This window comes from Podarcis liolepis, assembly GCF_965112155.1.
Source record: "Podarcis liolepis genome assembly, chromosome: 4".
In the NCBI taxonomy this organism is placed as follows: domain Eukaryota; kingdom Metazoa; phylum Chordata; class Lepidosauria; order Squamata; family Lacertidae; genus Podarcis; species Podarcis liolepis.
The window spans coordinates 104,668,357-104,693,481 of record NC_139558.1 but is presented as its reverse complement, the minus strand read 5'-3'; the positions used below and the strand labels follow the sequence as shown (position 1 = coordinate 104,693,481).

The window sequence follows — 25,125 nt, the reverse complement described above, 5'->3', positions numbered from 1 at the left end:
CCCCTCTTTTTGGATGGAGTTACAAATTTTGTAGTGTGTTTTGATTTCAGTAAGGCAAATGTTGACAAAGTCTCCCGTGATCTTTCTGTGAGGAAGCTGGTAAAATGTGGGCTGAATGAGGTAACTGTTAGGTGGATTTGACTGACCGAACCCAAACAGTCTTCCTTCATGGTTCCTCCTTGCTGATACTGCGTGACTGCGTGACTACGGGAGGTCGATGGATTGTCCGGCAGCCGTCTTGGGGCTCAGATGGACGTTATCTCCATGGCAGTATCCCAACAGAAGGAACGTCTCCATTGTTCTGTCCGAACACTGAGGTCCATCGCCTTGGGCCTTCTGGCAGTTCCCTCACTGTGAGAAGAGAAGCTACAGGGAACCAAGCAGAGGGCCTTCTTGGTGGTGGGGCCCCTCCCTGTGGACTGCCCTCCCATCAGATGTCAAGGAAATAAACAACTATCTGACTTTTAGAAGACATCTGAATGCAGCCCTGTTTAGGGAAGCTTTTAATATTTGATGGACTATTGTATTTTAATATTTTGTTGGAAGCCGCCCAGAGTGGCTGGGGAAACCCAGTCAGATGGGCGGGGTATAAATAAAAAATAAATTATTTTTATTACTATTAACACCAAACCGGGAGCGGAGGCTAATGTTGCAGAAGGCAGAATCACACCACTTTATTCTGCCTTGGTCAGGCCCCACCTAGAATGCTATGTTCGATTCTTGGCACCACCATTTAAGTATCTTAAATTTTGTTTGCCAGGAGAAATGAAGAAGGTGGGGGAACACAATCCATATTCCTTTTATAACACGTGGCCAATGTTTATTGAATACATAAAATGTGACGACTGTTGCAAGAATCCACCCAGCACTCATGGGAAAAGGTGGTGTGATCTTTTTTAGAATAATCAAATGAAACTTTAACACATGGCAGAATGAAAGTCTACAATTTCATCAGGACAAGTTATTTCTTATTTACTGTTGTAACCATTGCTTTCTTTAAAATTATCTTTTGTACCATGAAAATCAATAAAAGCAATCTTATTTTTTCTTTTAAAAAGGAGGTAGAGAAATCATGTGTACTATTCCAATAATCTGCTTATATGTGTTTTCTGTTATTTGGAGACTGTAATTTCACATTATCTATGTGTTTCTGTGTGTTCAGCACACATGATTGCAGGTGAGACTGAATAAAAGACTTCCTAGGAAATTCCCTTTGACTGCTTCTGTATTGTTTCAAATGTGACTTCACTTACAGATAAGAACAAATATTTATTGCTGACAAATCACACCACAGTCAGCTCATTAATCTCAACCCCAACAAACCCTGCGCTTAGCATGAGCAGCTGCTTTCTTCCCATTTCATAGGTAGAAATAACTGATAATGAAAAGGAAGAAGGGAGATAGATCCTTTGCCTCACCCTTTGGGGGTCTGTGGGGCTTCATTTCACCCCTTAGTCCTGCTCCTGAAAGCTTGGCAGATGTGGAGTATTTGCTCACACACGGCCATGACTTAAAAATGAATCTTCAAAAAAAAAATTGAAAATGGTATTGCATTCCTAAAAACTCTCAATAAAGCATTCCCTGTAGTAGCTGGCATCTTAGCGGGCCCAATGCCACTCTGCCAACTGTCTCACTCCCAGCTAACTAATCTGAAAAGCTGCCCTGCCATCTCTCTCTGCAAGGACTTCAGTGTCCCTTGAATTAGCAATTAAGTATTTCAGGAAGAGGAATTGATACACTTTGTATACAGTCTCTACTTACAACCGCCTCAGGTTACAAACACTTCAGGTTACAAACTCCACTAACCTGGAAGAGTTACCTCGAGTTGAGAACTTTGCCCCAGGACGAGAATGGAAATTATGTGCCAGCGGCGCAGCAGCAGCAAGAGGCCCCATTAGCGACAGCACACCTCTAGTTAAGAACAGTTTCAGGTTAAGAACAAACCTCAGGAAGGAATTAAGTTCGTAACTAGAGGTACCACTGTATTAGCATAAAAGCATGCATCAGAAACTATTACTCATTTATGATGAGAATGGGATTTATTTATTTTGAACTTTGCTTGGTTCCTCCTTGGCAGCCAGTGCAATGGTTTCAGCAGGGCTAGAACTCAGGACCCGCTGCCTTGAGGGACATCTAAGAGCAGCTGGGCAGGGAAAGGTCTCCCTTGGGAGGTGGTGGACTCTCCTTCCTTGGAGGTTTCTAAGCAGAGATCAGACGGGCATCTGCCATGGACGCTTTCACTGAGATTCCTGCATTGCTGGGGGTTGGACTAGATGACCCTGGGATCCCCTTCTATCCCTCCCACTCCTGAATTCTAGGATGAGGTTCCTTGCTTCCTGCTGATGTAAAAGGATCGTGGGGGGGGGGGTGTCCTGTCACAGTCCTGTAACCTCCTATTAATAAAGTGTTTGCCAACAGACTGTCCGTACACCCTTTAAAGCCCACGTCTTCAGCTCCTGCATGGGCTGAGTGTCAGGAGCACCTTCTCTGACCCTTCGATCACAGGAATGCAGGAACAGCAGAGCACAGCATTCCTCTGGAACATGTCCTGGTGCAGCGCACTCACATTTGCTACTGTGAGCACCTCAAATGCAGCAGAGTAATGGAAGCGAAACAATGGAGGTTTTGTTGCATGTTGTTGTTGTTGTTTAGTCGTTTAGTCGTGTCCGCCTCTTTGTGACCCCCTGGACCAGAGCACGCCAGGCATTCTGTCTTCCACTGCCTCCCGCAGTTTGGTCAAACTCATGCTGGTAGCTTCGAGAACACTGTCCCACCACCTCGTCCTCTGTCGTCCCCTTCTCCTTGTGCCCTCCATCTTTCCCAACATCAGGGTCTTTTCCAGGGAGTCTTCTCTTCTCCTGAGGTGGCCAAAATATTGGAGCCTGAGCTTCAGGATCTGTACTTCCAGTGAGCACTCAGGGCTGATTTCCTTCAGAATGGAGACGTTTGATCTTCTTGCAGTCCATGGGACTCTCAAGAGTCTCCTCCAGCACCAGAATTCAAAAGCATCCATTCTTCGGCGATCAGCCTTCTTGATGGTCCAGCTCTCACTTCCATACATCACTACTGGGAAAACCAGAGCTTTTATTATACGGGCCTTTGTGGGCAAGGTGATGTCTCTGCTTTTTAAGATGCTGTCTCTGCCTAATAATGATATGACCAGCCCTGTGGGAGACCAAGGATTCGGTGCTCCTTACGTGCTCTACTTTTTAAGATGCTGTTCATAGAATCATAGAATCCTAGAGTTGGAAGAGACCACAAGGGCCATCGAGTCCAACCCCCTGCCAAGCAGGAAACACCATCAGAGCACTCCTGACATATGGTTGTCAAGCCTCTGCTTAAAGACCTCCAAAGCAGGAGACTCCACCACACTCCTTGGCAGCAAATTCCACTGTCGAACAGCTCTTACTGTCAGGAAGTTCTTCCTAATGTTTAGGTAGAATCTTCTTTCCTGTAGTTTGGATCCATTGCTCCGTGTCCGCTTCTCTGGAGCAGCAGAAAACAACCAGAAGACTATGATTAGGGCCATACCTTATTTTGTTCTATACCTCATTTTATTACTACTGGTTAAACAAAACAAAAGAACATAGCAATCATGCACGCGAGAGTCAGGTCTCTCATACTGCCACCTAGTCTCAAGGCAGATCAAAGAAAAACAGCACAGTGCTAGAGACGCCTCTTTTCTCTGAGACAGAAAGTAAAACAAACATGATCTTTGCAATGGGAGGGATGAAAATACTGACAAAGACTAACGGGATCATGTACGACCTCAAAGCTGAAATAATGGTGTAAAATATGACACAAATGAAAGAAACGCCCTCTGAAATGAGGCAACCACAGTGAATGTAACCAGAGGAAGAACTTGTGTGTCTCAGGGCCAGACCCAGGAAGCTCCAAGACAGCGCTCTCCTCCCCCCCATGCCGGCCTCCTTCTCTCGGGCTCCGGGCTTCCTCTGGCTGCAGCAGGGCTCGCTCTCCCAAGCCAGACCAGCAGTGTCTCGCCCGCTGCGCTCCAGCCTGGACTGCGCTGCTCTCCCGGCTGCTGCTCCTCCGCTTTCTGGCCAAGGGACCGAGGGAGATGCTCAGAGCCCAGCCAAGAGCCAAGGTCCCCCCCCCCAAAAAAGGGTCCCTTGCCATAGGCATAGCCAGGGGGGCAACTACCCCCCCCAAAAAAATCCATAAAAAATAATAAAAATCTGAGGTCCTGCCAAGCGAGAGATGGCTGAGCCAGGTGGACACGGCCCTGCAAGGGTTAAAGGGAACTGAGCTGCCTTCCTAGAGAGGACAGGAAGCAAGGGGGGCAGGTCCTCCAGAGCCAAGGCCCCCCCTCCCCAGTCCTTTTCTGCAAGGAAGGGGGGTGTTGCTTTGTGTCTCTGCTGCAAGGGCTGCATCGCTGCCCCCTCCTGGGATCTGGTGAGTCTCCTCTCTCTCTGGGATCTGGTGAGTCTCCTCTCTCTCTGGGATCTGGTGGGGGTCCCAGGGCTGCCGCAGGGGAGGGGGCCGGGGGGGCCTGATCTGCTCCTGCGGGGGGGGGGACCCCAAGTCAGGGAGGAGAGGGTCAGGGGTGCAAAGACCCCCCCCCCCCCGTATGCTCCTGCTACCCAGAGGAGGAAGGAGCCCCGGGGCTGAGAGCCACAGCTTTTTGCCAGACTCCCCAGGAGGAAGGTCAGGGAAGGAGAGAGCGGGGGGGGGGGGGCCCAAGTCAGGGAGGAGAGGGTCCTGCCAGGGAGGGGCCAGGTCTGCCACACTCTCCTTCCTGCAGATCAGAGGGTCCCAAACTCATGGGACTCATTTTGGATTCCACCTTCTTCTTTAAACGAAGGAGTCCCTAGGACTTTAACTCTGTGTGACGTCTCTCAGCATCACTGCAAAACATCGGCAAATGGTTTTCCAAAGCTGCACAAGGAGGTGGACTAGCCCCCCCCCAAAAAAAAAACCACCATGGGGAGAAAGGAAGGAAAGTCTGGCTGCTGCATTGCAGACCAGTTTCCCAGTGTCTCCCAGGGCAGCTCCCCACGGAGGCCACTGCAGCAATCCCCTCGCACCCAGAGCAGGGCATCCCAGGACCACATCCTCTCTGTCCCAAAGGGATTGTTGCTGGCAAAGGAGCCGGAAATGGGCGCTGCTACTCACTGAGCCTCCAGGGACCTTGGCATCAATGGCTGTGCGTGTGTTAAGCTATCTAAGAGAATAATCATAATAAATTGGCCGCCTAAATTTCAAGGGAAATGTCTTTGGCCCCGTCCACTTGGCTCTCTGGGGTTTTTCGGAGCAAAGAAAAAGGGACCCCACCCAGGAGTCTGTCTGGAGAGCAGCAGAGAGTCCATGTGCAAATAAGGAGACGGAAGCAGGGGAGTGGGGGTGGGGGGAGCAACTCCCGAGGACCCCGGGTGAGGACCCCCACTAGAGCCAAGCATCCATTATTCACAAGATACAAATGACTCCCTCGTCAGTCAGTTCTGACTTCATGCATTGACTGGAAGGCAGGAGCAACCAGGCTGATTCATCTCGTAGAAATCTCTTCAGTTGCCTCCACATTTTGCATTGCTAGAAGGCTAGAGACTTATTTCCTCTCCTCTTCCTCCTCTTTCTTTTAAAAAAGATAGCTCATGGTCTGGGATGCGGTGCAGTCCAGCCCTGGTTCCCAGCAAGCCATCCTACAGATTCTGTAACAGAACAATGTATTTGCTTTGTAGGTTTTGGTACAGCTTCACATTAATACGGACAGAACCTGGCAGAAGACCAAAGTGTTCCTTCCGATCTCTCAGAGGCTTCCTGAGAGCACAGATGAATGTGCGAGACTCAGCTCGCCCTGAAGCAAGAAGAGGCCATGCCAACCAAATTGGAAGCAGTGGGGGATTCTGGGAAAACTCTGTGCAGAAGATCCTGGGTGAGGAGGACACCCTCCGCTCAGAGGGGCAGAGCCAGCAGTTCAGGAGGTTCTGCTGCCAGGAGGCCAAAGGACCCCGAGAGGTTTGCAGCCGACTCTACCACCTTTGTCGTCAGTGGCTGAAACCAGAAAGGCACACGAAAGCTGAGATGCTGGACCTGGTGATCTTGGAGCAGTTCCTGGCTGTCCTTCCTCCGGAGATGGAGAGCTGGGTGAGGGACTGTGGAGCGGAGACCAGTTCCCAGGCGGTGGCCCTGGCCGAAGGTTTCCTCCTGAGTCAGGCAGAGGAGAGAAAGCAGGTGAGAGAGACTTTCCTCTGGATACTCCCAAGGGGCTCCAAACAGGACAGAGAACATCCCATAATGGTCTGCTGATGGCCCATCCTTTTTCTGGGAAAGCATCCATGGAATGAGATCTCACACCCTTCAAGTCTTTGTCATTCTCTTTCTAGTATTTCTCCCCATTCTCTGTTTTGAATCCTCGTTTCTTTCTCAGGGAAAGAATCTCTTTGCAGAAATGGATCTGGATTCCTGTGAGGCAGAGAGGCCTCCGTTGGACACCAGAGAGAGGCAGCTGGGTAAGGAGGAAGGTGGTGTTTCACTGTTTGGTCTCATTCTGTTGGTTTTCCAACTTGACTGAGGGTTCTTTTCATCTTGTATTGGGGGGAGACAGTTGGGAACAGGGGTCCAGAGGAGGGGAGATGTATTTTTGCACAATTAACATATGAAATCTGAGACGCAGGTGGCACTGTGCGTTAAACCACAGAGCCTAGGACTTGCTGATCAGAAGGTCGGCGGTTCAAATCCCTGCTACAGGTTGAGCTCCTGTTGCTCGGTCCCTGCTCCTGCCAACCTAGCAGTTCAAAAGCACCTCAAAGTGCAAGTAGATAAATAGGTACCGCTCCAGCGGGAAGGTGAACGGCGTTTCCGTGCGATGCTCTGGTTCGCCAGAACCAGCTTAGTCATGCTGGCCACATGACCCAGAAGCTGTACGCCTGCTCCCTCGGCCAATAAAGCGAGATGAGCGCCGCAATCCCAGAGTCGGCCACGACTGGACCTAGTGGTCAGGGGTCCCTTTACCTTTACCTAACATATGAAATGGGCACAAAGTTCCTAATGCACTCAGCAGGTAAGGCTTCTCAAAGGCTGATCTATAGTTAGAGATGCCCTGTTTCACCTGTGAGGGAAGCAGGCACTCCTGCCATCCTGATTACCTTTTCTCTCTTGCAGGTGACAGAAGGATGCCAGCAGGACCTCCTTATCCATCTATTCATGGGGGCAGAAGGGAAGCAGTGGCTGTGGAACCAGATCAGGTCAGAGGAAGCTGCCTTGTGGGGACAGAGGCCGAGGGATGGAGCAATGTCATGGACTGGTTGGGCACAGAGGAATGGTGGGAGGAAGCAGCTGGGGAACCAGGAAGGGAAGACAACTCAGAGCCCAAGGAGTGGAGGTGGAGAAAGGATGGGCGGGAAGAGGGAGAAGAGGGAGAAGCCTGGGAAGAGGAGGTGTCAGAAGCTGAAGGGGTAACAGGGCTTAGTGAGCTGGGAGACTCTGTTGCAGAATGCGGTGCAGAATCAGAGGCAGAAGAGGAAGGAAGCGAGTGGGAGAGGAAGGTCGAGAGGCAGAGGTGAGTCAGGAGAAAGAGGAGCCACCGATGGCTCCCTCTCCTTCTGCCAGAAGCCACCCTCCCTGCTTGTCTCTCAGAGCCAGGAGTTGTCTGACAATGGAGGAGCAAAGGCAGGCTGCACATTGGCGCACTGTACAATCACTTGCCAGAAACCCCAGAGAGGAGGGGACTTGGAAAGCTGTGGGGAGTCGGGGGCCTTGCCTCTCGGCAACTGATTTCATGGAGGAAGACCATGACATGGAATTCTACTCAATATTGATCCAGAGCAGAACTCCAATATATAGTTAGCAGAGTAAAATTTAAACATGTTACAGGATTCCCAAAAAATAGACCAGAGGCAATTGTATTTCATTCATCAGAGCTTTACTGCTACTGAAGACTAATGAGCATAATGGTCACAAATCCAAAACATTCAGGATTGGCACTGCCCATAAGAAATCCAGTTGCAGCAGACTTACGATAAATTCTTACCATAACTTATAAGAAGTCTAAACCTTAACACTAAACGTACTGTGTACAGAACATCAGAAAGAACCGAGACAGAAAGAGAAAGTGAACTCCAGTCTCCTCCTGGCCTCTTATTATAGTCAGCATGACCTTACAGAAGAGATAACAGAACCAATTTAAACCAACTGTACTCACTTTCTCCGAAGGAATAACCCAAACACCAGGAACTTTCTGCTTGTTTCTTCCAGAGCCCTCTTGAATTAATTAGAAGAGGAAAGAGCTCTACATATCAGATCAATACTTTCTGTACTAAGAAATGCAAACCGACAACCTCCCCATTTATTTTGTGAAGGAAGTACTGATATGCAAAACACTTATAGAAAAACATTTACACAAAACAGCTATCTTATAAACCTTAGCTTATCTTATCATCATCTCATCTTTTCTTATTTTATTTTAACTTATCATCTTATCTATAATATATAAACTCCACTCAAATATATAAACCAAGGCCTGAAAGCCACACTTTATAGCAGGCAGGTCCAATGTCCATTTTGGGGACCTAAAGCCCAACAATTTCAATCTGAAAAAAAGGTCAGCAACTTTGGTCAGCCCTCACACATGTTTACTACATCAAATCTGGCCTTCCTTGAAAAAAGTTTGGGCACCCCTGCTTTATAACAAACCTAAACGGCCTCGGTCCAGTATACCTGAGGGAGCGTCTCCACCCCCATCATTTCACCCAGACACTGGAGTCCAGCACCAAGGATCTTCTTGTGGTTCCCTCGCTGCGAGACGTCAAGTTGCAGGGAACCAGGCAGAGGGCCTTCTTGGTAGTGGCAGCCACGCAGTGGAACACCCTCTCACCAGTTGTCAATGAAATAAACAACTACCAGACTTTTAGAAGACATCTGAAGGCAGCCCTGTTTAGGGACGCTTTTAATGTTTGCTGCACTATTGTATTTTAATATTTTGTTGGAAGCCGCCCAGAGTGGCTGGGGAAACCCAGCCAGATGGGCGGCGTATAAACAATAAATAATTATTATTATTATTATTATTATTATTATTATTATTATTATTACTACTACTACTACTACTACTACTACTACTACCTCTCTAACAAAATACTCAACAGAGCACCTCTTTACAAGAGCACTTAAACAAACTTTGCACTATATAATCTCACTTTTCACACAATAAAGAAACTTCCACCTAGACAACTAGTCCATTAATTGACAATACAAACTGGCAGGCTCTCAGGGAACGAGCTGCTGTTCTCATGAGGCCTGAAACTCAGCCAAGTCTGTGAATATCGTGTTCTTGCTAAGAAAGAGTTAACTCCAGCTGTGAACTGTGGGATTTCCTTCTGAATATTGCCAGTACGATACATCTTTAGTTGCAGATTTCATGGAATCCTAGAGTTGAAAGGGACCCCAAAGGTCATCAAGTCCAAGCCCCTGCATTGCAGGAGTCTCAGCTAGATAATCCAAGACAGATGGACATCCAAACTAGGCTTCTTGTATTTCTATATTCACCACTGAGTGCTGAAATAGGCTTCTATGCTGTGGACAGACAATAACAAATAGTGGCCAGGAGTCACCTAACTAGCCCCATCCGTTGCAAAGTGGGGCCTGCCCCCCACTCCTCCCTCTCTCCATGAACCCCTTTAATTTGGCCCTAGGGCATTGGGAGGGAACTCCCCAGAACAACTCACGAGGGGAGGAGAAAGTGGATCCTTCCATCGGGGAAACTGGAATGCTTGCGTAGGCAGAATGATTTGAAATCCACAAGGTGGAGTACCAACTATTTGCACAAAGACGAATACCCATAATTAATGAAATAATTCAATTAAAATGTCAAAATAGGCATCCAGAATTAAAATGTGCAGCAAAGGAATCCTATTGAAACAACACCGCAATTTACAGGAAGGAAACCACAGAGCATTGTAGAGCAGATCATATTTCTGCTGTCTCAGAGGAGAACATTTCCCTTTTTCTTTTAGGGTCCAGCGTGCTTTGAAGATGTCGCTGTTCGTTTCATGGATGAGGAGTGGGCGTTGCTGGATCCTGACCAGAGAGCTCTGCATAAGGACGTCATGGAGGAGAATCGTGGGATCGTGGCCTCTCTTGGTAAGGCTCCCTGTGGGATCGCCCTATCTGCCTGGAAATTCAAAAAATACCTCTATGTGACAAACCTCATATATTTCCACAGAGCTCACCCCCCACTAGAAGCAGTAAATTACAGTTTTTTTCTGTGAACAATCTTCCTCCAGTTCTGCCTCCTTCTACCACAGTTGGGCTGATCTGAACTGCCCAGGCATCTTAAATGTCAGCTTCAGAGTTGTTAGGAAAGATAAGTAGCTTCTGTCAGTTTTTCTGTTTTTGATTTTGCTGCTGTCAGTCTTGGGTTGACCAAAGAGATGACTGACACTGGAGATGGAGGGGATGCCATGAGTGGGCCAAACAAAATCCGTCCCAGAGAAGAGCCAGGCTGATTGAATCTCAGGTAGTAGTAGAAGTAATAATAATAATAGTAATAGTAATGATTTTTATTTATATCCTGCCTATCTTCCAACACACACACACATATATATGAAACATTAATAATAACAATCTGAACCGATATAAAAAGTACATTAACTTTAAAATGAACAACTTACACTAGTGGCCAAAATTGTAGAAACCTTTTGGGAAAAGTGTATTTCTGAGGTTTGATGGCTTATAACACCACTTTTTGGGGGAATAATACCATAACGTTATACATCAATGGAAAGATAATAAAATGAAGAATGTAATGCAATAACATTTATAAAGGATTATTTATTAGAACAGCCGTTATAAAGAAGAAAAGTGAAATACATAGAAAAAAGGAGATATACAAAAATTCTCACTATGTCAAATAATACTTAGTTGGTAGTAGATAGGTAGCCGTGTTGGTCTGCCATAGTCAAAATAAAAAAAAAATTTCTTCCAGTAGCACCTTAAAGACCAACTAAGTTAGTTCTTGGTATGAGCTTTCGTGTGCATGCACAGTGTGTATCTGAAGAAGTGTGCATCTGAAGAAGTGTACTTAGTTGGGTAACCTTTAGCTTTACTTACGGACTTACAATGCCTTCCCATGGAGTGAACCAAGTTTTTTTTAGTTCTGCAGCTGTAATAAAGTGAAACCATGATTAAATTATTGCCTCTGTTAATAGAGCTTTATTGCTGGGTTGCTTCTGACTAACAAGTTTCTTTAGGCGGCTCCATAAATTTCTGATTGGGTTAAAGTTTGGGCTATTCCCAGGCCATTCCAGCAGTGAAATATCTTTATCTTGAAAGCACCTTTTGCACACAGCAGCAACATGACATGGTGCTGAATAAAATAAATAAATAATTATTTATAGAAATATATATAAACGTTTAACTATCTGGGAAAAGATCATATGTGGAACACTTCCGTTTGGGCTCAAGTATTTCATTTATGTTTTTAAAGCATTTACATTCCCATTATTGACGCAAATTCTGCCCACTCCTTTTGCTGTCATACAACCCCAGATCATAACACTATCTGGGTGTTTCAAAGTCAATGCAATGCAAGTAGGATGTAAATCTTCTCCGATTCGTCTCCTTGCATATTTCATGCCATCACTACCAAGCGAGGAGATTTTGGTCTCATTGCTCCTAATAACACTGCCCCATTGTTCCACTGTCCAGTTAACATGGCTTTTAGCCCAGTTTAATCTTTTCAATCTTGGCTTGAGAGATAACAGTGGCTTTTCCCTTAGAAATCTAACATTTAGACCAGTCCTTGCACTCAGCTTCACATTACATTGCGTCATGTCATCTTGTATACACCCAGATGATTTTCATCTGTCATGCAGGGACAGTCTCTCCATTCTTCAATCGCCACTTGCTGTTGTGCACCTTTTCCTGCCTTTACTAGTCTGATTTTGTAGTGACTGAGTTTCCTTATACCTCTTCAACAATATATTGTTGAGGGGACTTGAGGGGGCCTACAATTTGATATGGGTGAGATAAGGCGATGAGTGGAAGACTGCATTCAATACCAGATATGGGACTTTCTTTTTTTATAAGATATTTATTAAGGTTTTCCAAGTATTACAAAATAAAAATAAAAAAGTAAGAAAATACAAAATGGACCCGGTCTTATTCAACATCTTTATCAACGACTTGGATGATGGGCTCAAGGGCATCTTGATCAAATTTGCAGATGACACCAAACTGGGAGGGGTGGCTAACACCCCAGAGGACAGGATCACACTTCAAAACGACCTTGACAGATTAGAGAACTGGGCAAAAACAAACAAGATGAACTTTAACAGGGAGAAATGTAAAGTATTGCACTTGGGCAAAAAAAATGAGAGGCACAAATACAAGATGGGTGACAGCTGGCTTGAGAGCAGTACATGTGAAAAGGATCTAGGAGTCTTGGTTGACCACAAACTTGACATGAGCCAACAGTGTGACGCGGCAGCTAAAAAAGCCAATGCAATTCTGGGCTGCATCAATAGGAGTATAGCATCTAGATCAAGGGAAGTAATAGTGCCACTGTATTCTGCTCTGGTCAGACCTCACCTGGAGTACTGTGTCCAGTTCTGGGCACCACAACTCAAGAAGGACACTGACAAACTAGAACGTGTCCAGAGGAGGGCAACCAAAATGGTCAAAGGCCTGGAAACGATGCCTTATGAGGAACGGCTAAGGGAGCTGGGCATGTTTAGCCTGGAGAAGAGGAGGTTAAGGGATGATATGATAGCCATGTTCAAATATAGAAAAGGATGTCCCATAGAGGAGGGAGAAAGGTTGTTTTCTGCTGCTCCAGAGAAGCGGACACGGAGCAATGGATCCAAACTACAAGAAAGAAAATTCCACCTAAACATTAGGAAGAACTTCCTGACAGTAAAAGCTGTTCGACAGTGGAATTTGCTGCCAAGGAGTGTGGTGGAGTCTCCTACTTTGGAGGTCTTTAAGCAGAGGCTTGACAACCATATGTCAGGAGTGCTCTGATGGTGTTTCCTGCTTGGCAGGGGGTTGGACTCGATGGCCCTTGTGGTCTCTTCCAACTCTATGTTTCTATGATTCTATGATTCTATGAAAATAAAAATGGTTAAAAACAACTCATTCTTTCCATTACTTATTTTTCATTAGCTTATTTCCCGGACCTCCTCACACCTCCCTTTTTTGTATTCCAGTTCAGTTTGTTGGTTCAGCAAATCCTTACCCTCTTTGTTTATCCTAGTCTTTAATCTTAAGCTATTGTAACGTTAAGTTTTTACCTATTAGTAATCCATTTTTCATATTCCCTTATAGTATTACAGCTGAAAACCACTTAATTTCTATCCAACATCATTCTAACATTCATTAATTTTACAATATTTCTGTAGATAGTCTTTAAATTTCTTCCAATCTTCTTCCACCGACTCTTCTCCCTGGTCTCGGATTCTGCCAGTCATTTCCGCCAGTTCCATGTAGTCCATCACCTTCATCTGCCATTCTTCCAGGGTGGGTAGATCTTGTGTCTTCCTATACTTTGCAGTGAGTATTCTTGCTGCTGTTGTAGCATACATAAAAAAAGTTCTGTCCTTCTTTGGCACCAATTGGCCGACTATGCCTAGGACAAAGGCCTCTGGTTTCTTCAAGAAGGTATATTTAAATACCTTTTTCAATTCATTATATATCGTCTCCCAGAAAGCCTTAATCCTTGGGCACGTCCACCAAAGGTGAAAGAATGTACCTTCAGTTTCTTTACATTTCCAACATTTATTATCGGGCAGATGATAGATTTTTGCAAGCTTGACTCGGGTCATGTACCACCTGTATACCATTTTCATAATATTCTCTCTTAAGGCATTACACGCCGTAAACTTCATACCTGTGGTCCATAACTGTTCCCAGTCAGCCATCATTATGTTATGTCCAACATCTTGTGCCCATTTAATCATAGCAGATTTCACTGTTTCGTCCTGAGTATTCCATTTCAACAGCAAGTTACACATCTTTGACAAAATCTTAGTTTTGGGTTCTAACAGTTCTGTTTCTAATTTTGATTTTTCCACCTGGAAACTAACTTTCTTGTCCGAATTATATGCCTCCATTATCTGATAATAATGAAGCCAATCTCGCACTTTGTTTTTTAGTTTCTCAAAACTCTGCAATTTCAGTCTATCTCCCTCTTGTTCCAGAATTTCCCAATATTTCGGCCACTTGGCCTCCATATTGAGCTTTTTCTGTGCTTTTGCTTCCATCAATGACAACCACCTTGGGGTTTTATTTTCCAATAAATCCTTATGTCTTATCCAGACATTAAACAATGCTTTCCTGACAATATGATTCTTGAATGCTTTATGTGCTTTGACCTTATCATACCACAGATATGCATGCCATCCAAATACGTTGTTAAAACCTTCTAAATCCAAAATGTCTGTATTTTCAAGAAGCAGCCATTCTTTCAACCAGCAAAAGGTTGCTGATTCATAATAAAGTTTAAAGTCTGGCAGGGCAAATCCACCCCTTTCCTTTGCATCAGTTAATATCTTAAATTTTATTCTGGGCTTCTTGCCCTGCCAGACAAATCTAGAAACATCTCTCTGCCACTTCTTGAAGCAATCCATTTTGTCCACAATTTGCAATGTTTGAAACAAAAACAACATTCTAGGCAATACATTCATTTTTATCGCAGCAATACGACCCAACAGTGAAAGCTTCAAGTTTGACCAAATTTCTAAATCTTTTTTCACTTCGGCCCAGCATTTTTCATAGTTGTCTTTAAATAAATTCCCATTTTTTGCTGTCATATTAATCCCCAGGTATTTCACTTTCTTAACCACTGTCAAACCTGTCTCATTCTGAAACCTCTCTCTCTCGATCGGTGTTAAATTTTTCTCTAAAACCTTGGTTTTTAACTTATTCAGTTTAAATCCTGCAACCTGACCAAATTCCAGATATGGGACTTTCGAGTATTTAGTCATGCCGTTTGGTTTACAATCAGGTATGGCCACCTTCCAGGCCTTCATCAATCACGTGTAGGCAGACATCTTAGACAAATGGGTCTTATTGTACCTCAATGACCTCTTAATTTTCTCGGAGCCTTAAAGCACATGTGCAACACGTGAAGGAGGTCTTGTGATGGCTGAGGGCACACAGGCTCTACGCCAAGTTGTAGAAATGCCAGTTCCACAGGAGAGAAGTGGAGTTATGGGGGTATCGAGTGTCTCCCGATGGGGTGTAAATGGACCCTGTGAAGGTGAAGACAGTGTTAGAGTGGCAGAAGCCCAAGAGAAAGATGGACTTGCAGAGGCACTTGGGCTTCGTTAACTATTACCAGAAGTTTGTGCCCAACTACTCCCAACTCACCACGCCCCTCATGGACTGTTTGAGAGGTAAGAAGCCATTTGCCTGGACGGAGGAGGCACAGCGTGCATTCAAGAAGCTCAATGAGATGTTTGCAGCAGAGGAGTATCTGTACCATGCAGATCATTATCAACTGATGGTGCTGGAGTCGGATGCTTCTGAAAGGGCGGTAGGAGCAGTGCTGCTTCAGGAAGATAGCCATGGCAACCTGAGGGTGTGCACATTCCACTCTCGGAAGCTGAACACCTCAGAACAGAACTACACCATTTGGAAGAGATAACTCCTAGCTATAAAGGAAGCCTTAGGGACATGGAGGCACTTCCTAGAAGGAGCACAACACCAAGTGGAGGTGCGCACAGACCACAAGAACTTAGAATACTGGCAGACCGTGACACAACTAAACCAGAGACAAATCCGATGGGCGCAGTTTTTTGCTCATTTCAACTTCCACATACAATATGTGCCAGGGCATCAGAATCAGAGGGCAGACGCCTTGTCTGGGAAACCTGAGTACATGGAGAGAGAACAGAAACAAGAGTTGAAACACATTCTGAAGCCAGAACAGTTGCAAGTGGCGGCGGCGCCTGTTGTCGGAGTAGATGAGTTTAAGCAACAACTAGAAGGAGATGAATTTGCACAGCAGAAACTGACAGCGATACGGAGCAGTCAGAACAATACTGAAGGATTCATTGAAAGGGAAGGTCTCTTGTTCAAGGGAGAGGCGCTCTACATACCAGAAGGTAACTTGCGGGCGCAAGTCATGTGGCAGTGTCACAACAACCCAACAGTGGGCCACTTTGGATAGTACAAGACCGTAGATCAGCTAAGGTAAGGAGACGGTTTTGGTGGCCCAGAATGAGAGAAGAGGCTAAGGAGTATGTTAAGGCATGTGACACTTGCCAGTGAGCAAAAACGCCACGGGCAGTGCTGGCTAGACTGCTGCAGCCACTTCCGACTCCATAAGGACCATGGGAGGTGATTACGATGGACTTTATCACAGACTTGCCAGCCTCCAGGAAACACATAGTGGTCTGGGTTGTGGTGGACTTGTTCATGAAAATGGCACACTTTGTGCCATGTCCAAAGCTGCCCTCAGCACAGGAAACTGCGCAGATGTTTGTTGACCACGTGTTCAAGCTGCACAGGTTGCCATTCCGAGTGATTTCGGACAGAGGGACACAATTTACCTCACAATTTTGGAGGAAGCTGATGCAGCTTTTGGAAGTAGAAGTGTATATAACAATGTGGTGCTTGCATCGACCCAACAAACACTGTTTTTAGCCAACTATGGAAAACATCCCAGAGCATTTCCAGATCCATGGAGCACCTTGTTTTGTTTTGTTTTAAAATATATTTATTGAAAGTTTTTAAAGTACAAGTAAAAACAAAAAAAACAAACATACAAAATAACAGACAGTTAAAAACACACATTAATTTTCAATAACATAACTTCCATACACTTATTTCCTCCGACCTCCTCATACTTCCCTTCTTTGTATTCCAGTTCAATTTGTTAATTCAGCAAATCCTTACCATTAAACTTTTACCCATTTATAATCCTTTTTTCATGTCTCCTAAAGTATTACAGCTGGAAACCACTTAGTTTCTATCCAACATCCTTCTAACATTCATTAATTTTACAGTATTTCTTTAAATAGTCTTTAAATTTCTTCCAGTCTTCTTTCACCGACTCTTCTCCCTGGTCTCGCATGGAGCACCTTGTCAGTGCCAGTTGCAGAGCAGTTTGTGGGGGAGATGCAGGCTTTACAAGAACTACTGAAGGAAAAACTGGACGGGGCTGAGGCCTCGTACAGAAAAGATGTGGACGGGTGTAGACAACAGGGGAGGAGATCAAAGTGGGGGATAAGGTGTGGATGTCAACAAAGGACTTGCCAATGAAAGGGAGGTTCAGGAAGTTGGAGGCAAGGCGGTTGGGGCCCTTTGAAGTAGTAGAACAGATAAACCCAGTGTCGTTCAAACTTATACTCCCAGCCTCAATGAAGATATATCCTGTTTTCCATAGGGCTCTCCTGTCACTGTATGTACCTGCACACCACTACCAGGAACCTAGGCAGGCACCCCCTCCCGCCATTATGGTAGAAGACCAGGAGGAGTTTGTGATCCAACAGATTATAAAGTCAAGGCTGTGTAGAAGAAAGTTGCAGTATTTAGTGTCATGGAAATGTTATGGACCTCAGGAAAACTCTTGGGTACAGAGCCAGGATTTACACACCCAAGAATTGCAGAGGCAGTTCCACTGTAGGTACCCCCCCCCACAAGCCCAAGCCTAGAGGTTGGAGGGAGGAAAATGAGCTAAGAAGCTGAGGAGAGTGATACAGGGTGGGAACCAGAACCGAGAGAGTCCTCTGTGGCAGGCAGCAAGGCCGAAGAGGAGGAGGAAGGGGGCTTAGAGGAGGGGGTGATGTCAGAGAACAGGATTCTTTGACAGGCAAGACAGAGACTGGAACAGTGGAAAAACAGTGAGAATTCCTTTGTACACACAGAGGGGGACAGAACGCAGAGAGAACAAAGTTGCAGAGCACTGAGAGTGAAACAGACACAGTGAAATGAAATGATCTCTGCCAAATCTCGTCGAGCTATGAAAGTTCATGAGAGGTGTGAAAAAGAGCGGAAGAGACCGTGGGGGCTTGTCATTGAAGGAAGGGGCGGAGCTCAGACTCAACATCAAACTTGGGGGAAGAAGCCGAAGATTGAGCTCCACAGTGATTAATGAGTTTGAGCAATAAATATGAAATAATTTCTGCCGGAGTTGTCTCACTTCTCTGGGGGAGACCCAAGCCATTACAATAACTAACTTCACGAGTAGAGTTACAAGAAGTTTTGTAAGGTGGATTTTGTCAATTATTGCAAAGTATAATTTACAAATCATTGGTTTATGATTAGGATTTAAAGATAATAATTATGATCCCAAAATGAAATATAGGATAATAAGTGGGAAAACCATTAGTTGAGGAAGAGGAAAATTTCAGGCTGTTGTAGCCAAATGCTTTCTATATTATATATAAGTTGAATGTTATGTTTAAAATAACTGCAAAAACCAATGAAAATTATTATTTGGCTAAAACTTTTCATAGAATACAGTGAAGTGAACAAATTTTGTTGCATTACATTCTTGATTAAATTATCTTTCCATTGATATACAATTTTATGAAATAACTCCAAAATAAGTGGTTTTTTGAGCCAACAAACCTCTGAAATACACTTTTTTCCAAAAGGCTTCCACAATTTGGGCCAGTACTGTATATCAAACAAAGCAACATTCAATAATCCATAAAAATCTAATAATAAATATATTGCTAAATGACAAACAACAAAGATAATGATCATACACCCAACTCCCTTCAGTTTGTCTCCATTTGTTCCTGAGGCTCTAATCCCTTTTTGTCTCCATTGCAGATTGTAATGAATTGGAAATCAACAACAAAGGTGACCATGATAAAATCCCCAGGGAGGAGAAGCCATGTAAAAATTTGGAGTATGGAGAGAGCTGCAGTCAGAGCTCCCATTCTACTTCCCATCAGCAAACTCTCATTGGAAAGAAACACTATCAGTGCATGGAATGTGGAAAGAGCTTTAGTCAGAGCTCCGATCTCACTAAGCATCACAGAATTCATACAGGGGAGAAACCCTATCAGTGTGTGGAATGTGGAAAGAGCTTCAGTCAGAGTGGCCATCTCACTTCCCATCAAAGAATTCATACAGGGGAGAAACCCTATCAGTGTGTGGAATGTGGAAAGAGCTTCAGGAAGAGCTGCGATCTCACTAGGCATCAGAGAATTCATACAGGGGAGAAACCCTATCAGTGTGTGGAATGTGGAAAGAGCTTCAGTCATAGTGGCCATCTCACTTCTCATCAAAGAATTCATACAGGGGAGACGCCCTATAAGTGTGTGGAATGTGGAAAAAGCTTCAGTCGGAGCAGCAAACTCACATTCCATCAGAGAATTCATACAGGGGAGAAACCCTATCAGTGTGTGGAATGTGGAAAGAGTTTCAGTCACAACTCCTCTCTCACTTCCCATCAGAGAATTCATACAGGGGAGAAGCCCTATCAGTGTGGAGAATGTGGAAGGAGCTTTAGTCAGAGTGGCAATCTCACTTCCCATCAGAGAATTCATACAGGGGATAAACCCTATCAGTGTGTGGAATTTGGAAAGAGCTTTAGGAAGAGCTCTGATCTCACTTCCCATCAGAGAATTCATACAGGGGAGAAACCCTATCAGTGTGTGGAATGTGGAAAGAGCTTCAGTCAGAGCAGCAAACTCACATTCCATCAAAGAATTCATACAGGGGAGAAACCCCATCAGTGTGTGGAATGTGGAAAGAGCTTCAGTAGGAGTACCGATCTCTCTTCCCATAAGAGAATTCATACAGTGGAGAAACCCTATCAGTGTGTGGAATGTGGGAAGAGTTTCACTCATAGCTCCTCTCTCACTTCCCATCACAGAATTCATACAGGGGAGAAACCCTATCAGTGCGGAGAATGTGAAAAGAGCTTCAGGAAGAGCTCCTCTCTCACTAGGCATCAGAGAATTCATACAGGGGAGAAACCCTATCAGTGTATGGAATGTGGAAAGAGCTTCAGTATGAGCTCTGATCTCACTTCCCACCAGAGAATTCATACAGGGGAGAAACCCTATGAGTGTGTGGAATGTGGAAAAAGCTTCAGTCGGAGCAGCAAACTCACATTCCATCTGAGAATTCATACAAGGGATAAACCCCATCAGTGTGTGGAATGTGGAAAGAGTTTCAGTAGGAGTACCGATCTCTCTTCCCATCAGAGAATTCATACAGTGGAGAAACCTTATCAGTGTATGGAATGTGGAAAGAGCTTCAGTCAGGGCTCCCAACTCACTTCCCATCAAAGAATTCATACAAAGTTTGGAAAAAAACCATCATATAGCTTTAGGTGCCAGGCAAAAACGTGGCCTTTGGCTGATTAACATCTATTTTTTTTTAGAATAATATTTATTAAGATTTAAGAGGTTACAGAAAGAAAAAATAGAAAACAACATATTAAGCAAAAACAAAGCATCACAAAAAGACTAAAAAGATAAAAACAGTTAAAGAAAAAAGAAGAAAAAAAAGACAATCAACCTTCCCATAACTTATCTTTCATTTGCTTGTTTCCTTGACCTCCTCACACCTCCCTTTTTTGTATTCTAGTTCAGTTAGCTATTTCAGCAAGTCCTTTCCATCTTTTCCAGTTTTTGTCCTATATTTTATCTTAATATAATGTAACTTTACTTTCCCTCCTTTTACCATTTAACAATCTGTTTTTTCTTAATCCTTTATAGCATTTCTGCTAAAACTACATTACTTCATTCCAACATCCTTCTAACATTCCTTAATTTTACAGTGTTTCTGTAAATAAACTTTAAATTTCTTCCAATCTTCTTCCACCGACTCTTCTCCCTGGTCTCGGATTCTGCCAGTCATTTCCGCCAGTTCCATGTAGTCCATCACCTTCATCTGCCATTCTTCCCGGGTGGGTAAATCTTGTGTCTTCCAATACTTCGCGATGAGTATTCTTGCTGTTGTTGTAGCATACATTAAAAAAGTTCTATCCTTCTTTGGCACCAATTGGCCGACCATGCCCAGGAGAAAGGCCTCTGGTTTCTTCAGGAAGGTATATTTAAATACCTTTTTCAATTCATTATATATAATTTCCCAGAAAGCCTTAATCCTAGGGCACGTCCACCAAAGGTGAAAGAATGTACCTTCAGTTTCCTTACATTTCCAACATTTATTATCGGGCAAATGATAAGATTTTTGCAAGCTTGACTGGGGTCATGTACCACCTGTATATCATTTTCATAATATTCTCTCTTAAGGCATTACATGCCGTGAACTTCATACCTGTGGTCCATAACTGTTCCCAGTCAGCAAACATAATATTATGTCCAACATCTTGTGCCCATTTAATCATAGCAGATTTCACCGTTTCATCCTGAGTATTCCATTTCAACAGCAAGTTATACATTCTTGACAAGTTCTTAGTTTTGGGATCTAACAGTTCTGTTTCCAATTTTGATTTTTCCACCTGGAAGCCAATTTTTTTATCCAAATTATACGCCTCCATTATTTGGTAATAATGGAGCCGGTCTCGCACTCTATTTTTTAGTGTTTCAAAACTCTGCAATTTTAATCTGTCTCCCTCTTGTTCCAAAATTTCCCAATATTTCGGCCAATTGGCCTCCATATTGAGCTTTTCCTGAGCCTTCGCTTCCATTGGTGACAACCACCTTGGGGTTTTATTTTCAAGCAAGTCCTTATATCTTATCCAGACATTAAACAGTGCTTTTCTGACAATGTGGTTTTTAAACGCTTTAGGTGCTTTAACCTTATCATACCACAAATATGCATGCCACCCAAATACATTGTTAAAACCTTCTAGGTCCAGCACGTCAGTATTTTTAAGAAGCAGCCATTCTCTCAGCCAGCAAAGCGTGGCTGATTCATAATAAAGTTTAAAGTCTGGCAGGGCAAATCCACCTCTTTCTTTAGCATCGGTTAATATCTTAAATTTTATTTGAGGCTTCTTGCCCTGCCGGACAAATCTAGAAATATCTCTCTGCCACTTTTTGAAACAATCCATTTTATCCAAAATTTGCAATGTTTGAAACAAAAACAGCATCCTTGGCAATACATTCATTTTTATCACAGCAATTCAGCCTAGCAATGATAACTTCAGATTTGACCATATTTCTAAGTCCTTTTTCACTTCCATCCAACATTTTTCATAGTTATCCTTAAATAAATTCACATTATTGGCAGTCATATTGACCCCTAGGTATTTCACTTTCTTAACCAATGTTAATCCTGTCTCCTTCTGAAACCTCTCTCTCTCAGTCACTGTTAGATTTTTCTCTAAAACCTTAGTTTTCATCTCGTTCAACTTAAAACCCGCTACCTGACCAAATTCTTGAATCAGTTCCAGTACTCTTTTGGTACTAGATTCTGGCTCCTGTAATGTCAATACCAAATCATCGGCAAATGCTTTCAATTTGTACTGTTTAGCTCCGACTTGTATACCTTTAACCATTTGGTCCCTTCTAATCATATTTAAGAGAACCTCCAGGACCGATATAAAAAGCAATGGAGAGATTGGGCAACCTTGTCGTGTTCCTTTCTCTATCTTAAATTCTTCCGTCACTACATTATTCACAATTAATTTAGCCTTTTGTTCTGAGTAAATTGCACCTAATCCATTTCCAAAACTTTGACCAACCCCCCTCCCCTGTAAATTCTTATTCATAAAACTCCAGGAAATATTGTCAAAGGCTTTCTCCGCTTCCACAAATATCAAAACTGCTTTAGTATTAATATTCACTTGTAGTTTTTTAGAATATTAATTAGGTTCCTCGTATTGTCAGACAAGTGTCTGCCCGGGAGAAAGCCCGCTTGATCTTTATGAATTTCTTCTACTAGTACCTTTTTTAATCTTTTAGCCAAAATGGCTGCAAAAATTTTATAATCCACATTAAGCAAAGATATGGGGCGGTAGTTCTTAAGCTGTGTCTTCTCAGACTCTGTTTTCGGTATAAGTGTGATATATGCTTCCTTCCACGACTGGTGCCCTTTCCCCTTCCAATATTTCATTACAAACTTCTTTTAATGGCTGTACTAACCATTCTTTCAGGGATCTATAATATATTGGGGTCAAACCATCCGGTCCTGGAGATTTGCCTAATTGCATGTTCTGGATGGCCCCTTCTACCTCTTGCTCCGTTATTTTGTAGTTCAACATTAGTTTGTTTTCTTGAGAGATTTTTTGTAGTCCATTTGTTTCCAAAAATCGGTCAATGTCCATTTCTTTCTGCGTTTCCTGTGTATATAGCTGTTTAAAGTACCTCTGGAAGCACTTTCTGATCTCCACTGGATTCTGTATATTCTTTCCTTCCACTTCCAAATTTGTAATGGTATTAAGTTTTTGTCTTTTTTTCATTTGCCAAGCCAGCAGTTTCCCACATTTATTTGCCGATTCAAATGTCTTTTGTCTCATCTGTTTAATTTTCCATTCTATTTCCTGGTTCATCATTTTCATGTATTGTACTTGATATAACTTTATCTCTTTCAGGATCTCCTGCGACTTTGGTTTCACTCTCAATTTCTTCTCTCCTTTATTTTCTCCAAAATCTTGTCTTTTTTCTCATTTTGAGTTCTCTTCTTAATTGCATTCTGTTGTATCAGAAATCCTCTCATAACCGCTTTACTTGCGTCCCAGATTACTCTTTTTTCAATAGTGGTGTTCATATTTATCTCAAAATAATATCTCAAGGTTTTTTGGACCTTCTTAGTCACTTCTTCGTTCCTAAACAAAGTGTAATTCATCCTCCATCTAAAGGAACCAGTTGGTGTTAGTTTCATTTCCATCTTCACAGCATTATGGTCGGAGTAAGTTTTAGGGCAAATTTCCACTTTTCTAATCTTTGGAGCCAACCCTCTAGTTACCCAAATTTGGTCAATTCTTGTCCATGTCATTTTGGCCTCAGAGAAGAAAGTTCCCTCTCTTCCCAAAGGGTTCTTCATTCTCCAGATGTCAACTAAATCCATATTGTCAGTCATATCAAAAAAAGTCTTTGGTAGTCTACCATTCTTGGTGACTACCTGTCTCAGTGCTTTGTCCATATTTGTAGACACCACTCCATTCATGTCCCCCATCAAAATCATATTGTAATCCATCAGAGTCTCATGTAAGTTCTTGTAAAATTCCGATTTCCCCTCATTTGGTACATAAATGCCTACTATCAAAAATTTCTCTCCTTGTGATTGAATTTCAATTGCGACAAATCTTCCTTGGTCATCTTTAAATATAAATTTCGGTGATAGGCTCTCCTTTACATAAAGGACTACTCTTTTTTTGACTTTATCTGATGAAATAAATTCTTGGCCCAATCTTTTATTACTGAATATCTTCCTGTGTAGCCTTGTCACATGTGTTTCTTGCAAACAAATCAAGTCCAATTGTTCTTTTTTCAATAAATGAAAGACTCTCCACCTTTTTTCCGGGGAGTTCAGTCCATTAACATTCCAGCTTAATACTTGCAGTGCCATGATGTAATTACTCTGATTTTCCTCCAACTGCACCCAATGCCTGCTCTTCTTCTGTTGGTAGTGTCGGTGTCAGTCCAAAAGGTAATGTTGCAATGTCCACTATTCCTCTTTTTGGTGATCTTCTGTCCAATGCTCTTTGCTCTAATCCTCTGTCTGATGATCTTCTGTCCGATGCTCTTGACTCTTTTCCAAGTTCCTTCTGCAGATCTTCCTCGTAGTTATTCAAAAACTTTGCTTTATCTTCTACTGATCTTATTTTTATTTCCCTTCCTTTGAAACTGAAGGATAGGCCTTGGGGAAATTCCCACCTGAAGATGATTTTGTTCCTTCTCAGCAGGACAACCAAATCTCCGTAATTGGACCTAAGGTCCAAAAGATGTTTTGGGATATCTTTAAATATTTCCACTCTTGACTGTTGTATTACCAAAGTCTTCTGGTAATGCCAGCCCAAAATTCTGTCTCTCTCTTCTTTAGATCTGAGGGTAATCAAACAGTCTCTTATTCCGTTCTTCTCTTTCTTCCCTCCTCTTCCCAATCTAAAGGCCCTCACAATTTTAAATTCCTCTTGTTCCAAATCCAGTTCCCAAAATTCTGCAAGTTCTTGCGTGAGAAAGTCTATCAAACTGTCCTTCTCCAGTTCAGGTACAGCTCTGATCCTCAAATTTGTCTGTTTCTCCTTAAGCTCAATCATAGAAAGCGTCAGTTTATGGTCCTGAAGTTGCCTCTGTAGAT

At 43.3% G+C, this 25,125-nt stretch overlaps 2 protein-coding genes across 2 annotated transcripts in view; both read left to right on the top strand.

Annotated features, from left to right (window-relative positions):
• LOC310705112 (uncharacterized protein) overlaps positions 1-20,799 on the top strand; it is a 79,542-nt gene extending 58,743 nt beyond the window's left edge. The window contains exons 3-6 of the mRNA XM_083499558.1: positions 6,386-6,467; positions 7,120-7,202; positions 9,966-10,092; positions 18,733-20,799. Of these exons, the coding sequence (XP_083355684.1) occupies positions 6,386-6,467; positions 7,120-7,202; positions 9,966-10,092; positions 18,733-20,279 (1,839 nt within the window). The 3' untranslated portion in view covers positions 20,280-20,799. The remainder of the gene's footprint in view (positions 1-6,385; positions 6,468-7,119; positions 7,203-9,965; positions 10,093-18,732) is intronic.
• Positions 4,349-25,125, top strand: part of LOC310705173 (uncharacterized protein) — an 82,473-nt gene continuing 61,696 nt past the window's right edge. Inside the window, exon 1 of the mRNA XM_083499713.1 lies at positions 4,349-4,413. The gene's annotated coding sequence lies outside the window, so the exon portion shown is untranslated. The remainder of the gene's footprint in view (positions 4,414-25,125) is intronic.